We start from the raw sequence: 18,930 nt of genomic DNA on the forward strand, positions 1-18,930 counted from the left end.
GCCAAATGATTTGGAACAGTGCACAAAGCATCTGACTTGTTGATCCTTGAATTTACTTTACCAGTCTCCATATTTGTACATAGTATGCAGACATTTTTTTAGTCTCTAATAAGTGCATAATAAATATGACCTTATAATGACGTTATAATGCCCTATGCATTAGAAATGGAGATAAGAATACAAAAAGTGAAAGATCATCTTAACAGTTAAACTAAATATGCAAAAAATAGTTTAAATAATTTTAAAATAAATGTTTACAGGCAATCCTCTGTGACCTTCCATTCCCGGTGGACCTGGCTTTCCTTCTTCTCCCTAGATAGATACACAATAAATTAGATCAAAATTATAGAGAAAGTAGGAAAAAAAAAACACTAAAAGAGACTAATCTACTCTTCCCACAACCAAAAAGATTCTCTAACAATTTAAAATTGAAATTCTGCAAACTAGAAATGTATTATAGATGTGTTCTTATTTTTGTAAAGAAAGTTATAACAAGCATATATTGATTGGTTTACGCAAAAGTTATAGCGTCTACAAACTATGGGATACAGTTATGCGACATTACGGTGGACAAATATAACACTAAGTGACACTTTTGGGGACCAGTGATACCAATACAGTGATCAGTGCTAAAAAAATGCACTGCTACTGTATAAATGACCCTGGCAGGGAATGGGGTTAACACCAGGGGCGATCAAGGGGTTAATTGTGCTCCTAGGGAATGCTTTCTAACTGTGGGGGTTGTGGATGCACTGGAGGAAAAGAGAGATCTGTGTTTCAGCTTAGCTGAAACACAAGATCTCTCTTTTACTCCCAGACAGAACAGCAGTCTGCCTTGTTTACATAGGCAGACCGCTGAGCTGTCATTCCTCTGAACAATCGGCAGCAGGACCCGCTGATTGGCTCCCGCTGTGATTGGACACACGCGCCCCCTATATCTCATACACTCCAGAAATAATGTATGGCAATTCAAAGGGCGGGCTTTCTGATGGTGATAACATTAGACAATGACCCTGTTTAAATGGTCACTTGTACTCTTCACTGGAAGCCTGTTTAAGTGTTGGACAGAGTATGGTCATAACAGGTATTAATTTCAGTAAAAGCCACAGCTTTACAAATCTTGAAAATGACTTGTGAAATTACAATAAAGTGTATAGGACATTTTACTGAACTGGTTTATGTATACATTAATCCACTTAAGTTTTCTGTAGACAGTTTTTACTAACTGTAAACATGTCCCTAGGCAATAAGGGAGATATGAATATTTTCAATGCTCATCATGTCATTGACCTGCCAAGCAATATCAAAGAGCAAACAAAAGTCAAAGGAACTGATCCAAGCTTTAAAAAAAAAAAAAAAGGCAGAGAGAGAGGCAAACACGTCATTCCACTCAGCATAACTGTATGTGGTAAGGAATGCCTAGAGAATCTGACTTGTTTCTATAAATCCAATTTTATGCTTATCTCAGGCATTTATTGCTAATTTAGTACATAAATATACAAAACCAGAAACACGTGTCTTTAGTGACCTGCATTCAGAACATTTAGCCAACATTTTTAAGTGAACTGTAAAAGTAAAAAAAAAAAAAGAGTAGGAAACAGTTACCATTAATAATTGTCAATAACATTGTTTTATGTTATCATGATGCAGAATACTAATGTTACAACAAATAGCCATAACGACAAAATATAATTCTTTTTGACTCAGCAAACTCTTATCATGGAAGAGCTAAAATAACATAGAGATAGCATAGTGATGTAAATGACTTTGCTGAAGTAAAAGATTAAATACAAATAGCTAATAAAGGCAAGCATGTTTCATTGCTCAGTGGAGAATAAGCTAATTCAGTCTTGTAACTTGCTTAAAGTATTTTTTAACCCCAAAAAAATAAAATAAAAGATCTTGTTCCTTTAAAGCATGTTACACAGCGCAGTGCTTGTGCTGTGCAATGTGACCCCCGTATCACCTAAAAAACCTTGCTGATCCTTCCTGGCTATGCCCTCCCCTCTGTAAACTGACCACAGTTTATCATGGCTGCTGAGCCCTAACACCATGGTAAGTTTATGTGCCTCCGTCATCCCCAGCTCTCCTGTCCTCCTCTGTACTCTCCTCCATCTTCTCCCCCCTCCTGCCAGTCTGCTTCTGTGTCAGTGCCCACCCCCTCCCCTCCCCTCCTGCTACAAAAAATTACTTTTATTGTCCAATATAATCTTCCTTGCTTCCTAATGACACGTGCTCCTGTCTCTGTTTTATAAAAAAAAATGCCTTCTTTACCAGATTTCAGAGCATCTCCTGGTGATCACGTGACCGGCCTGCTCTCTTTCTCCTCTCGTCCCAACTAACATCAGTGGGGATATCTCGGCCCCGCCCTCTGCAGCTGTCAGACAGGAAGAGGGGAGAGCCAGGAGATGCTCTGAAACCCAGTAAAGAAGGCATTTTTTTTATAAAACACAGAGACAGGAGCACCTGACATTAGGAAACAAGGAGGATTATATGAAGTTGTCAAGATGGGTTAACAACCACTTTAAATAAAATCCATATTTTGCAATAATAAACAAGATAGTCAATATCCAGTAAGGTAGATGGCTAGGGTAAAGCAACATGCAGCGTATAGAAGCCTATATCAATTAATAAGAAATCATCTTTGTTTTTATGTGCTTCCATCAATTTAGAGTAGAAAAAACAAAGATGATTTCTTATTAACTCTTCTGCACATACATTAATGTTGTGGAGATGTCCAAAACTGTTCTCTAGGTTCCTGCCAGTTGATCCCAAAAAAAGTTTCTTGGAAATATTGGCCAAACAAATTCGACCATCCCAAACTAGAATATATTATTTATTTCCCAGGAAATTGATTGCCCAAAAATGGCTGTCCACATACCACCTACATTTCACAAAAGGCAAAACCTCAATCAACTTGCTTTTGGAAAGTGAAAAACTCATATACCAATACAGGGGGTGCCCTCAAAAATCTATAAAAATCTGATCAACATAATTATATTTGCAGTAGCTCCTCCTAATTTAATTTTGAAGTGTCTCCTTAGTGGGACTACCTAATGGCAAGCAAAATATAGACTGAGCTGACTGTCAATAAACTTCTTCATGCATATGCAGGATACAGGCCTTTTCTATTATTGCAATACTCATTGTACAAGTATGGCTATGCACGTAGTTGATGCCAAAGCTCATTCTCTATTAGTCAATGTCTCTTCTGAGAAAAAGTGTTGTAGTTAGAGGGCCAATACATTTTCTTAATGCCTTCATGCCTAAGCCTTTTTCTGACATTTGTTGCTTACAAGTTAACATCCGTATTTTTTGCTAGAAAATTACTTAGCACCCCCAGACATTATATATATATATATATATATATATATATATATATATATATATATATATATATATATATATATATATATATATATATATATATATATATAATAGTATATATATATATTTTTTTAGCAGAGACCCTAAAGAATAAAATGGTATCATTGCAATATTTTCTGTCACACGGTAATTGTGCAGTGGTCTTTCAAATCCAATTTTTTTTTTTAAAGATACACTTTCATGAATTAAAAAAAAGAACACAATAGTAAAGTTAGCCCAATTTTTTTGTATAATTTGAAAGATGATGTTACACCGAGTAAATAGATACCTAAAATGTCATGCTTTAAAATTCTCTACTCTACTATACTTAAAAATCTCCATAGGCGACGCTTTAAACATTTTTATTGGTTACCTGTTTAGAGTTACAGAGGAGGTCCAGTGCTAGAATTATTGATCTCGTCCTAATGATCATGGTGATACCTCACGTGTGTGGTTTAAACCCTGTTTGTATATGTGGGTGCAACTAACGTATAAGTTTGCTTCTGCACGGGAGCGCGGAGAGATAGGGTGCTTTCAATTTTAACTTTTTTACATTATCCCTTTACATTTTTTTTCTTTATCACTTTTATTGCTGCCACAAGAAATGTAAACATCCCTTGTGAAAGTATTAGGCAGTGACAGGTCCTCTTCATGGAGGGATCTGGGGACCCCAAATCCCTCCTTTGCACTTAAAAGCATTCAAATGCCAAGTTTGGCTGTTTTGAATACTGTCATTTTTTAAAAATCTGGCACTGAAACTGGCTTTGTTCAGGTCTTCTGCCAGCTGGAGGATGTGGCAGCTGGTCACTCAGGCCTCTTGGTGGGTGAGCTGTGGAAGGCACGCGCGTGGGGGAATGTCCCCTCCCACTCCTTGTAATAACCGATTGCCTGCTCAGCCGCATCAGTTGCTATTACAAGAAAGCCGACCGTATGCTCTATAAAACAGTACCTGGGTGAGTCCTCTAGCTGCAGGCATCACCCCGGTACAACCCCTTGAAGCCAAGGCCGCATGGGGAAGGGGTTAACTATTACATTGTAGAATGTATACTTCTCCTGATCTATATCCTGCCAAGGATGCAAATAATAAATATTATAAGGAGCTATAGATGGGTTTGCCTCATTTTCCCTGTTAGTTGCTTTTTCATTGTTCTTACAGAGCTGTATATTTCGGTGATACCAGTTGTTATTATACTGTTCCCACACTGAAGCTTCTAGCCCTGTTGTGTGTATAAGTGCCGGTTCACACTATAGCGTGTGTGGCGATCGCATTCAATATCAGAGCGCACTGCTCCTTCATTACATGCGATCGGATGTGCAGTGCGAATTCAGCCATACACTTTGTATGGCTAAATTCGCACTGCACCCGCACAAAAGTCGCACATGACCCTTTTTTTCAGCCGCATCAGGATCGGATCGCACAGTGGTTCACACTTGTGCGATCCGATCCTGTGCGAACTGTCAGATCGCACTGCGATATGCGATCAAACTGTGGGTGTCGTTAACATTTAATTGACACCCCCTGCGTATCGCATATGGCAGTGTGAACTGCCAGATGTGCGTTTGTGATGCGGGAACAGGCTGCGAATTAGACAGATAATACAAGCTGCACAAACATGTACTCTTCACAGCAATGCCTCTGTGACTCATTCAGAATAACACATGTGGCTGCATTGCATAGTCTTTATAAAACTCTATAACAGCAGAGATCTTAGATAAGAAAATTAGCCAAATTAGCTAGCCAAAAAAATTGTGAGAACACAAAAAGCTACTTGTGATTATGCTCATAAATACCATCTCTCTCAGTAAAGTCCAGGGTCGCTGGAGGGATTCAAAGACAAAGGGCCACCCCACTGGAGCTGGAGTACTCTAGTAGCAATTGAGAAGGGGCTTTTCACCGTAGCTAGATCTTTTGGAAAACCTGCATGCTAATATGCTGGCCATACACTATATGAAAAATCGGCCGAAATCTGGTCATTTGGACAGTTTGTTTGTTTTTCAGCAAGTTAATGGGCACAAATCGGTAATGGGTTGTGACGTTTTTGAGCCGGAAAAACAAAGGACAAGTTTAGACATTTTCTGCCGAATGAACGATGAATTGAAAGGTTAATGTGTTTCTCATCCAAACTGTTTGCACTAGGTAAATGTGAAAAACAAACAAAAAATTGGTTCGTTTATGTCCATTGAACGATTTATCGATCATTACATGATGGCACAATCGTCTGCTCTCACAGCAGAGTGTTTGTTTTTTCGAAAATGAGTTTGAACAATTTTTTGAATAGAATATGGCCAGCATTAGGCTACTGCCTGCCAGTTCTGTGGAGGGCCATTCACCTGGCGGCTGATTACTTGCCCAGCTACATCTGCCTCATCAGGTTTGGCCACTCTGAGCAGCTAAGGGAGGGAAGCAGAGAAAGTTATGTTCTCAGGATGTGTCCAGGAACCTGAAGAGTTGTGGGAAATTGAGTTAAAGTAGCCTGAATCAGAGCATGGCGAGGAAATAGGCACTCTTCTACTTTAGTTAGCCTACTAGTCTGTTCTAAATTGTAAGAGAAAGCTTATGCAAATGTGGGGAAAATGTACAAAAGCCTTGCTGTTAGGGTTGTTGGTTGAAATCAATACAGCTTATATTTCACCTATGTCATTTTACTGTAAACTCATCAAAGCAGCAATTTTATACAACTGCTAACTAGTGAATACCAATCACTAGTACAGTGGTTAGCATTTCTACTTCATAGCAGACATTGCTCTAAACCTGAAAAATATAATTTGTACACCCTTTCCCTGTCTGTAAAGCCTTCCTCTGGGAGCCCCCCACCCCCACACTAAAAGTCAAAAACATATAACATATGCATGCCTTTTGCTGCCTTAACCCAATCACTCAGATCCAATATTGATGTGGTAGGGCTATAGACTTTGAATTAGAACTGAAAACAAAATGTAATTTTTAATTTTTAAGGTAGTATAAGAGGGTTATACACATTGTAAACCCTGCCAGATTTTTTACCATCTGTGTTCAACTGGAGAGATTTTCCTTCACTTCCTGTACCAGAGTCAAAACAGCAAGTGAGAGGAAACCCCCTCCAAAGTGATGGAATCCCTGGTTGTCACCAGGGGCACCAGAGCTAGTGTCCTAATTAGAAGATTTCTCCTCTATTCCTGGTATGGTGACAACACAAAATGTAGGATTTTCTTTCACTTTCTGTGATAATGTTAAACATGACACATACAGAGGGTGAATATCCCTAAGATGGGCATAGACAGAAATAAAATCCTACTCTATCCAAAACTACAAAAAAGCCGCCTGTCATTCTCCCCTGTGTGGAAACAATGATCATACGGTTCTACTATGTAGGACCGTTGATCATTGTTCCTACAGCTCAAGCCACAGCCAATCACAGTTAGAATCATGCCCCTAGGGACACACACAGCCCCTCCCTCTCAAATAAAGTTAACCCCTTCACTGCCAGTGTAATTTTACAGTAACAGTGCATATATATAGCACTGATTACTGTAGAATTGTCACTGGTAACCCCAAAAGTGTCAAAAATGTCAGTCAAGGGTCCGATCTGTCTGCCCCAATGTCGCAGTACCGCAAAAAAATCGCAGATCGCCGCCATTACGCGTTTAAAAAAAACAACAAAAATGACAAAAATCTTTCCCTTTGTTAGTAAACGCGATAACTTTTGCGCAAACCAATCAAAATACGCTTTTTGTGATTTTTTTTACCAAACATATGTAGCATAAAACAAATTGGCCGAAAATGTTAAAAAATTTTGATTTTTACTTTTTTTTTGGGGAATTTCATATAAAAAAATTTGAAAAATATTGTTATTTTTGCAAAATTGACGCTCTTATAGCGCATGATCAAAAAATCGCACAGGGGATCAAATACCACCAAAAGAAAGCTCTATTTGTGGGAAAAAAAGGACGTCAAATTCGTTTAGGTAGAGCATCGCACGACCGCACAATTGTCAGTTAAAGTCACGCAGTGCCAGATCGCAACATACCCCCTTTTAGCAGCCAAATCCTCCGGGGCTTAAGTGGTTAATAGAGATATCAGCATTTTAAACCCAAAAGTATACAGGCTAGCAGAAATAAGATCTACTCAGAGTGCCTATACTTTTCATCATTTTAGTTGTATGGTCAGATTAAACCATAACAGCACCATATGCTGATCAAATCTTTAACCCATGCTCCCCTAATAACACATCTGTGGGCCATATTGGTGATAAAAGAAACATGCTGGAAAAATTGCCACTGATTTACATGGCTCTGTCCCATCTTGCTACCAACGTGAATATGGCCCACAAGTATGTTACCAGAGGCATGATTTTAGGATTTGAGGAGAGGCATAGTTTTAAGATTTGATCAGTATAGGGTGTTGCTATGGTGTAGTGTGACTGAATAGTGTTTTTTTTTTATATAAAAGGTGAACCAACCCTTTAAGTTTAAGATTTTCCTAAAACTTTTTTTTTAAGTTTTCTCACCTTTTCTCCAGGATATCCAGGTATACCATCCTTGCCATGCATGCCCGGTTCTCCCTGTCAAAAAAAGTTAAAACCAGAATTCTAAAAATAGCTGCAACTTTTTATGACAGAAATAGTTATCAGCAATTAACCATCATTACTAGCAATTCCTTAAGCCAAGATCACATCCACCTCTGTTCACTGTGTACATTTTTAAAGTGCTACCCTCCCTAAAAATACTAGTATAGCACATCAAATATATGAGCAGGTATTTCCATATCTAGAGAGCTTCAAACGTGCAGGTCCCTCTCCATGCTTAAACCAGCCTATACTCTTTGGGAATAGGTTAGTGCTTTAAGAAGAAGCTCGAAACACTATTCTAATCTTGAATGGGGTGGATTGAACTGCTCATCTCTAAACAACAATATTATAATAGTATAGAAGTATGCTTACAGGTCTTCCAGGCTTTCCAGGTGTTCCAAGAATTCCCTTCTCGCCTTTTCCCCCCTAAAATCCAAAATAGATATTTATTCTTAATTTGATGATTCCCTGCTGTATACAGTATATGTGGGAGCAAGGAAATTGCATGCTTTGCTATATCTATTGAATTTAATTTCACATTCAAATACATTTCAAATATTTATACCTACCTTTTTTCCATCTACTCCTGCAATTCCCTTGTCTCCTTTCTGTCCACGATCACCCTAATATAATGTGCAAAAAACAAACATGTACTACATGAGCTAGTTTCTTGATGCTAAAAGCTTTTGTAACCAATTTAGGACATCACCTGGGCTTTTTATTCAGGAAGATAAAACCATATAAAATGCAGTTAACTATATTCAACTGGTAATAGTTAGTTACATTGAAACGTGACTTGTTCTGTAATATTGATGATATTTCACTGCTTATCCAAGCTGCTTCTTCAGTTGATACCTAAAATTTTAACAAACTTCAAATCCCTGTGTTTTTTTAAGCCCAGCAATAAATTGACACAGAAACCTGTACATACAAAAACAATGAGTGAGGAATGCAATGACCTGTACATTGGGGAGACAAAACAGCCCCTCAACAAATAGTTGGCACAACATAGGACGAACTCTGCAGGTCATATTGGATTTGATGACAACAGACTCAGAGCTGTCACTCCAGGGATATTCCAATGATATTCCATAATGACTTGGGTGATGATTGCACATAAAAGGGGTTTAAAGTCAATGCAACATAAAGGAAATACAGTCTTATATAGCTAAAAGTCCAAATAAATGTCCATAAAGGACTAGGCACCAGCTGCAGCTGTCCCCTGAGTAAGCCAGCTCTGTAGTGTATTTAGGGCAAATAAAATAAAAGATAAAAAAGGGAAGCACGTGTGTAGGCACTAATCTACCTTAATAAGTGCAGAAATTACTGCTACTATATTAAAGATTGCTTTTATTACATCACTTAGATGACGCTTCCCTTCATTCTTTTTCCCTAAACTCAAGTGATATTCCATAGTATTCTCCTACACTCAATGTCTTATGTAGGGAGGTAAGGGGAGGTGTGGAGGCATTGCTCTGGACAAGGTCACCTAGCGCCCAGCGCAAACATGCAAAACTGTGCCCTGCCCCCCAAGATGTTCGAGCATTATGTGTGGGCACTAATCTGCATGCTTACCCTCTAAGCATAAATTCCCCCTCCTCCCAAAAAAAATCTGCGCCCTGCTGAAATACCCCCTCTCAGCATAAATATTTGCCCCTCTACCCCCCCCCCCAAAAAAAAAAATAAATCAACTCTCCTAACACAAATTATCCACTCCTCCACACATGGATTCCTTGATGCTGTCTGACCATTATATCCTGATCTTTCACTTGGATATGGAAAGTAGGGGGTTAACTGCACACATGGATATCTGGTGTGATTTTGAATCTATTTAAAAACGAGTGCAGTAAGCCCGATGGATGATGGATTTGTAGTGGTTACTATCCTGGGAGAGGGATTACAGCTTATTCATGGTCAGCCGTAAGTTATAGTAATATTGTCACCTTTATATTATACTTAGGGTTAATGGCACAAGACAAATAAATAGATTGGAACTGATTCATGAGCTCAGATAGGGCTGAATCGTGATTGGCTGTTCAAATAGTGATATACCTGGTTGTCAGACCGTGTGGCCATCCCCCTTTGATAAAGTCAGAAAGTGACGAAACGTTATGGGAATGGCCACACGACGTACCAGTGGATTGATCGGGTGAACAGTGGTGAACAGTGGTGAACACCGGTGTCTCTCGGCTTTACAGGATATCATCGCGGACAACACCAGAGCCCATGTGAGCACCCCAATCCCCTTCTATATGCTGCTATGTGCTTTACAAGATATGTTAACTGTACGTGCAATATTAGAGAATAATTGACTTTAATAAAGGGTATAAACGTTATTACACTTGTTCTCTTTCATATATGAGCAAGAGAGGATTGCCTAATCAAAAGAGTGTCAGTGTTACCCTTGTCCTGATTGGCACAGTGGGATATCTATGCGCAGATGGCCTTTTCCATGAGAATGGAAGGCAAATAGCTGGGGTGAGTTGCTGGGCTGAGGGGCGTGCAGCACGGAAGTGGTGGATTTCTCTGGTGTCTCTTTAATCAGCACACAATGGGATTTCATCTGGTCATCCTATTATCACTATTCTTTAATGATCTGTCATTCTTTTCAGGGCAATGAGTTGCACATTTTGGACAGCTAGAATAACTGGTTTGTATGAAAGAGGTACAAAAGAGGCCACCTACATCAAACTGGAATACCCATTGCTAGGCAGGGGCGGAGGCCTTCAACACCATCTGTCATCCACAAATGTTTCAATTTTAACACCCCTACCATGGAAATTGAACAACAATCCACACTGTCAGTCACATAAATTGAAGGATTAATGCCCGATACAGTTTTCTCACACTAAGAAATGAGATTAAGCAATTAGAAGAGGGCAGTTTAAGAAACGTTCATACCTCTCATCTAGTTCTTGGACACTAAACATTTACCTTGGCAGAACAGGATAACCTTTCCACTCTTTTTTTACCCCAGTTGAGACCTTAAAATATTTCCGAATCTCAAGGAACTCTGCTAAAACCAATTAATTTGGGGTCACTGGGAAAATGCCCCTTTACAATGCTGGTCAGTTGGAAAAATGTCTTCCTAACACTGGTGGTCTGAATGCCACTCTTACAAACAGCAAAAAAGATCTCTGGTGTCATGCTGCCTGCTCTGCCAATTGCCATAGGCCCTGGAACTATGAAGACATAATCAAATTGCAAGTCAATCAACGCAGCTCAAGGAACCCCTAGCAACCTCTGGAGGAACCCTAGGATTCCACAGACCCCTGGTTAAGAATAGCTGATTTAAAGTGACTGCGTTTCTCATGTAGATAAAAATACTGGTGCTATGTTCTTGACACTCATTGAAACTGAAGAAATGACTTTTATAAGCTGCCAAACATCTTTAACATTACACAACATGTCTTGTTGAATGTGACTAACCATTACTAGCTATAACATGACCTAGTTAAGTAGGAACATTCACAGACCTATCTATATTCAGTTTACCAAATTATCTTTTTGTTCAGTGAAATCTGATCATTATTTTAGGTTACTGTACTTTTTACACTTGTACTGTGGAGTGCACATGTAATGATTAAATTGCACACCATCTAAGGTTGTATCCTTTATGAATCTCTGCTGAAGTAACTCAGAGAAGGCACCATATGTAGCATATTATGTTGCCAGCACACCTTATCATTTAGAATGATGCTATGTAACATTATGTTTCATTGTGTACCACTAAACTTTCTTATTGCTTCATGACACAATTAAACATCATTATAAATGATAGGATGTGCTGTCAACATATTATATTGCATAATACTTATATATTTAACTGGATAACATCATTCATCATTGGTTACAAAAGCCTCTGTAAAAAAAAAAAAAAATATATATATATATATATATATACTGTATATAAGGGTCCAAAAACCTTTTACTTACACTTATTAACTAACTTATTGCCCAGATCCATAATGTTTTGGCATATTCTGCAGATTTTAGGCAACACAAGGAACATTTTCACTTTTCACAGATGTAAGCCATTCAGATACAGTAAAATACAAAAATAATAATCTAAAGTGTGAAAGCCACTATATTACCAAAAGTATTGGGATGCCTGCCAGTCTATAGGGTGCAGACCAGTCAAGTTCCTCCACCCCAAACACCCTCATCCATGTCTTTATGGACCTTCCTTTGTGCACTAGTCCAAATCATTTGGTGGAGGGGGGATTATGGTGTGGGGTTGTTTTTCAGGGATTTGGCTTGGCCCCTTAGTTCCAGTGAAGGGAACTCTTAAGGCGTCTGCATACCAAAACATTTTGGACAATTTCATGCTCCAAACGTTGTGGGAACAGTTTGGGGATGGCCCCTTCCTGTCCACCAGTGCACCAAAAAGGTCCATAAAGACATGGATGAGTGAGTTTGGGGTGGGGGAACATGACTGGACTGCAGAGAGTCCAGACCTTAACCCGATAGAACACCTTTGGGACGAGTTAGAGTGGAGACTGTGAGCCAGGCCTTCTCTCCAACATCAGGGCCTGACCTCACAAATGCGCATCTGGGAGAATGTTCAAACATTCCCATAGACACACTCCTAAACCTTGTGGACAGCCTTCCCAGAGGATTTTAAGCTGTTATAGCTGCAAAGGGTGGTCCAACTTGATATTAAACCCTTTGGACTAAGAATGGGATGCCAATAAAGTCCATGTGCATGTAAAGGCAGACGTCCCAATACTTTTGGTAATATAGTGTAGTTTATTTCACTGTCAAAGTATTTGGGGTTTTTTTGTCCCATTAAGATACTGGAGATGAAATTAGTTCTCATGTTCTCATGGAATTTGCCACCAATTCTCAGGTGGAAAATTCAGACAATTTAAATATATTTCCTTCATTTGCTTTGTTTCCCTCATGATGAACCTGCAAAATCTTTCATTTGCTTTCACCTCCACTTTGCATAGGCACAAATAGACTTAGCTGAGCAATTATTTTATGTCTATGGTGGGGCCAGCCATCACACATAACCTTATATTGTCTATGGATGCTCTTGCACTTTAAAAGGATCCTGTCACTGCAGTTTCCAAATTAAATGCAAAAAAAGAGAGACCGACATTATACTTTATACATTATACTTACCTTTCTGGCAAGCCATGACTTTAGATTCCTCTACTTTGCTGATCCCTGGCCACTGCAAAGATGCAAGACTTCTGGGTGTGTGTATACATACTCCTTTGTTGTATATTGTGTCTCCTCCATCTGGATTATATTTTACTACATGATATACAAGCCAGTGGGAGGAACCATAGTGTTTGGGGGAAGGCAGATATTCATGCACCTGAAGATACCCGAAGCTGTCGGAGACAAGGGCCACCGGAAAGAAAAGCATACAGCAACTCCATTGACAGCATGGGTTTAGTTTAGCTTGGACCCTATAGTAATAGAAACATTTTAAGTAATTTGCTGAACTCCAATTAAGACTGATTGATGACATTTTTATATATGGATATCTCATTCTTACATTAATGGTATGTTACAAAAAGCAAAATAAAATGTATCTAAAAGTGTGTTTTTTAACCTTTGATCCTGGCTGCCCATGTAGTCCTGGAAAACCGGGCAATCCTCGTTCACCCTAAAACACATAGCACAAAATAATTATTCTTGACTCGAACTATTTGCATTCATATAAAACAGATCAAATGAAAATTAACTGTAAATTGATGTCAAAAGGAAAAAAATGGAATACTGAGAAAGTCAAATGTGAAATAAAGGAACAATTTGTTGTTTTACTAGAGCCTGGAAGGTGTGCTTGCATGGCAGCAAACATTTTTTATAGATAAATAGGGAACACTTAAAGCGGACCATCCTGTCTCTCCACCCCTCCTCTTGTCCTCTGCAGAAATAGGGCTGTTTTCTTTTTCTTTACCTATTTTTTTTAATATAAAGTCTGCATATGTATGTCATTCGCTATTGGCGAATGACGCGCACATACCCGCTGTGCCTCCTAAGATATATATGTCACTAATCCCAGGAGGCATAGGCTTTCATTGAGGAAAGAAGGAGGGGATGGGCCTGTCCACGCATCATCAGGAGGAGTGCCTGATGAACCCGGAACAACCAGCTGCCTAGTGATGAGGTCACAGGGAAATATAATGGCATAGGACGAAGAGCTGCCACAAGAAAAGAGGCTCTCAGCTGGACAGCACTGGATCCGCTGGGTGGGTATCAAAAGTTAGCAGAACTCACCACCAGGTAAAAATCAGGAGGTGGAGGGTAAAGTTCTGCTTTAAAAACACTGCCACGATTCTATTCTTGCTGCCTATGTCCAATTAGGAGATGTCCCTCTACTTCCTGTGCAGGAGACACAGCAGTGGAGAGGATATCTCTGCGAAGTAAGGGAAAATGGATTGTGCAATTCCGCACATTTTCCATGCATTCTGTTTAGGGCAGCCTGTTTATTTTAATGGGCTGCCCTATGTTCGATAAACGTGGAACAGAAGTCCTGACCCTCTTCCAAAGACATGCCACATGAAAGCACGAGTGCCATGCATTAATAGATGCACAAGGGTGCCATGAGCAATTACAGTGGAAGTAAACCCTCCTATCGTTTTCAAGCAAGGAAGCTGCCATCTTGGCCATTGTTTGATCTTCAACTGCCATGATGCTGCATATGTGATCAGTTATGATACCAGCCATTGGATGGTTTGATAGTTTGGTTGAGAGCACTACCAATGGGAGTGTTACATTTCTGGCACGTGCCGGAAATATAAGTGTTTTTTCAAATTGTTAAGTAATGGGTTTACTTCCTCTTTAATGGCACTGCTGCACACATTTCTGAGCTTGTTAGGAAATTGCATGCATTCCTGACACACAGTAATGTAAACCTAGTCTAAGAAAAAAAACATAAAAACATTGCACCCCAATATATCCTGGCAAGGGTCCTCATATATATTTGTGTCAAATTATACCATGGGGCTTGAATAGAAACTTTCAACTTGTCCATATAGGGAAAACTGATAGTGGCTTCTGCATAGGACATCCTCCAAGCCCCTTATCCTCACCTTAGCTGCCATCCAACTCATTTCTTGCTCCACTACAGGCAGTGGAAATACACAACACTTTTATGTATGGGGGAGCATGTGACCTGCTCCCAGTTTATGGTGCCTAGGTCTAGCAGTTAATCACTAGGCCCAAGACCTGACATATGACCCACATGTCATAGCTAATTTTAGCACCCACGTTAGAGAAGCAAGGAGATGCTGGGGAGGGCACATAGGATGAGTATATGGTGGTCTGGAGTTGTCCTTCGCAGAGACTCTGCTACTTTGCCCTGCATGAAAGTGAAAGGTCCACTTAGATGAAATCTCCATATTACCTGTACTGAAAAAGTTGCATAAACAATGGCAAAAAAACAGCATCTGGTAAATCTTTTTGGAAAATGTTCTTTTTGTTTATACACTCTTTTTAATACAGCCGGTACCGGCCTGTCATATAAACAGAATTTTCAATTCCATGGAAAATCTGCTTTAAAATATTTAAAAAAAAAAGCAAAAATGAACAAACCTGCTGTGGTTAATTAGTGCAGTGTGAAATGTGAATTTCCTGTACACTAACAAAAGTTTTCTGTTTTAATTCCAATAACATTTATGTATATTGCTGTGATTATGCTTATGGACTCTTTAGTTCCCATAGGAATTATCATTGTTCTTTTGTTCTATGTACACGTTTTCTCTCACGGGTGCAATGGAGCAGATTTAATAAGAGAACCATTTCCACTGTGTCTTGGGTTCACTTCTACTATCCCATGGGACTCTAAAGCAAATTGGTTGTTTGCCTGAAAACAGAACCTCCTTTTTTAAAACTTATGCTTTGCTGTATGTACAGTATGCATATTCTGTTTTAGTCATTGATTCATTGTAATATTTGTAAATCAATTTTTTAAATGCAATCATTCTTCATATACTAGACAGTTCTCACCAGTTAACTTTATTTGACAAACAGATGAATGGAGCTCATCATTTAACCACAATTGGGTGCTTAAAGGAACATGCTAAAAATATGCGCTATTACTAATTCTATTCATAAAATTAAGTTTAAAGCAAACCTATGCTCAAATGTAAAATTAAAGCTGTCAACTGTCTTGATATGTCAACATTCTAACAGGGGTGATTAACTATTGGATCACCAAAGGAATGAAATACTTACTTTTGCTGGAGAAACGGCTGCTGTGGGCTTCTAATGCTGATATCAAGACCAAAAACTTGGCATGGGAGCCACATGATCTCTTGCAAAGATAGCCTTTAATAGCGATCATGAGATTTAATGCCTACACTTTAGGTCAGTGTTTAAAACCTTTTTTTAGTCATGGCACCCTTTGTATTACACAAAGGCTTGAGGCATCGCAGGTCTAAATTGTAGAAAATGAAAATGTTACCACCATCAAGGGGTAACTTGAGCCGGAGACAATGCACACAACCACTTTAATATAATTAACTACATATCAGAGACCCCCCTACACATCACAGATCTCAACATCACATCAGAGGTTACCCCTATCATGTTGGAGGCCCCCCTTATAACATTAGGAGTTCCCACATCACAGAATCCTTCTCATCAGAAGTCCCACTAAATCCCCACCCCCCTCAGTCCTGCAATAAACGAGTTCCTCTTGCCATCAGTCACCTACCTTACAGCTCCAGCAAAGGATGGGAGGTGCTGCTGCTGGGCTAGAGGAACACCTCTGTTTTCTCCTGAATGCCCTGCATTCCTCCTGCTGTGCATCAGCATCATGTGCTGCATGGTAAGGGTTGGCCAAGGCACCAAATGACACAAGGCGTTCTGGTCCTAGAGTTTTACTGATTGTTGTGGTGCTGGTGGCTGGACCATCCACACCATGTAGATGCTTAATACTAGTTAAGAGCACCCTCGTTAACCACTTGCCTACTGGGCATTTTTACCCCTTCCTGCTCAGGCCAATTTTCAGCTTTCAGGACTGTCACATTTTGAATGACAATTGCGCAGTCAATCAACACTTTACCCATATGAAATTTTATTATTTTTGTCACACAAAGGATTACAAAAACTAATGTTCAATAAGTTACTGACAGACAGAATTATAATCTTCATCTGCAAAAGGTTATTAAAGGTTCTGGTCTTCTATCTACTGTGTACAGAACATGCCTGCTAAAGGATGAACAATGAGAATCATCCTATGAACAAACAGAAAATTTGTACTTCACCTATATGCTTTGTACAGTAGTTGAGTAAATGAAATATTGTTGCATAGTAGATGCATGTTGTTTTTAATCTTCTAGGACAGTGTTTCTCAACTCCGGTCCTCAGGGCACACTAACAGGCCAGATTTTAGGTATTACCTTGGGAAGATGCAGACTAGAATACTGCAATCACTGAGCAGCAAATGATATCACCTGTGACGTATTTCAGTTTTCTTGCAAACCTGGCCTGTTAGTGTGCCCTGAGGACCGGAGTTGAGAAACACTGTTCTAGGATATGTCAGTGCATAAAGCCTGGTACACACTATGGGTTTTTTTAGGAAAAAAACTGACAGCTCCAGTAGGAGCCGCTGTACTCCCTTTGCGTAGTAAGTACAGGGATCTCCCCTGCTGAGCTATTGTTTTCTGACTGGGGGTGCCCCCCTGCCAGAACACTCTTATTAGTGCTCTCTGCCATTAGCTGAGAGTGCTGATTGGAAGTCACTCAGCTGCTGGTTTTCCAGCATGCTTGTCCGACAGAAGCCAGCCAAGCAGCTGGCTTCTGTCGGACACACCAACATACACAGGGCCGAATGTCAGCTGTTTTTTTTTTGGAACCGGCAAATGTCTACCGATATTGGGCCTGTGTGTACCCGGCTTAAACAAGTTGTTTTTGTCTATGTTCCGGTTCATACTATTGCGATGCGGGAACACTGCGATTATACTGGGTGTTCCCGCATTGCATCCGCAGCACAGGCAGTTCACACTGCCATATGCGATACGCTGGGGGTGTCAATTCAAAGTTAACGACACCCCCAGATCAGATTGCAGATCGCAGTGCGATCTGACAGTTCGCACAGGAATCGGATCGCACTGGTGTGAACCACCATGCGATCCGATTCTGCTGCAGACCAAAAAAAAGGGTTCTGTGCGTGTTCACTGTATGGCTGAATTCGCACCGCACAGACATCGCATATGATTTTAGGAACTCCAAATCATATGCGATGTCTGTCATCCCAATAGTGTGAACCGGCACTATATCATGATTTTAATTGCAACATCAGGCTAAACAGCTTACCTAGCACTGAAATATACACAATGCATGCACACTGTATTATCTAACAAAGGATTTGTACTACTGTTCAAATGGTCTTTTAGGTCAAAAACTTAACACAGCCAGTTAGTTGACATAGGAATTTAATGATTCAGCAGTAGAGATTCCTTTGTCATCTGCCTGCTTGATAGACATTGGGGGTTGTTTTACTAAAAGAGTAAAATAAGTTCACTTAGTGAACTAATTGTTACCTTATTGGATACAGTGAGCCTACATTAACATTAAACATCCAATCATAGTTAAGGTAAAATATACATGTTTTTTTTTTTAATTTCTATTGACATAAACAAGCATTGAAATGCTTTAGTTTACTTGTTAAGGTAAATTAACATTCACTTTCTTTTAGTAATTCAACCTATTGTGAAATTAACAAGCAGGTGACAAACAAAGCTGTAAAGCTGAAAAAGGAATAAATGTGTTGCCTGCTTGCCAATGGAATTTGCCAAAGGCACATATATCAAAATCAAAATTCAGTTGTTCTTTTGTCTGTAGATACCAGTCTATACCATGTTGGAGCTTTATATACAGTGCCTTGCGAAAGTATTCGGCACCCTTGAACTTTTTGACCTTTTGCCACATTTCAGGCTTCAAACATAAAGATATAAAACTGTAATTTTTTGTGAAGAATCAACAACAAGTGGGACACAATCATGAAGTGGAACAAAATGTATTGGATATTTCAAACTTTTTTAACAAATAAAAA

General features: G+C 39.4%; 1 protein-coding gene across 1 annotated transcript in view; it reads right to left on the reverse strand.

Annotated features, from left to right (window-relative positions):
* COL21A1 (collagen type XXI alpha 1 chain) overlaps window positions 1–18,930 on the reverse strand; it is a 342,213-nt gene that overhangs the window by 45,930 nt on the left and 277,353 nt on the right. The window contains exons 13-17 of the mRNA XM_082251479.1: window positions 13,480–13,533; window positions 8,483–8,536; window positions 8,286–8,339; window positions 7,854–7,907; window positions 259–312 (exon numbers count right to left, since the gene is read on the reverse strand). Coding sequence (XP_082107605.1) covers window positions 259–312; window positions 7,854–7,907; window positions 8,286–8,339; window positions 8,483–8,536; window positions 13,480–13,533 — 270 coding nt within the window. The remainder of the gene's footprint in view (window positions 1–258; window positions 313–7,853; window positions 7,908–8,285; window positions 8,340–8,482; window positions 8,537–13,479; window positions 13,534–18,930) is intronic.

Source organism: Pelophylax lessonae (genome assembly GCF_965119305.1).
Source record: "Pelophylax lessonae genome assembly, chromosome: 3".
In the NCBI taxonomy this organism is placed as follows: Eukaryota; Metazoa; Chordata; class Amphibia; order Anura; family Ranidae; genus Pelophylax; species Pelophylax lessonae.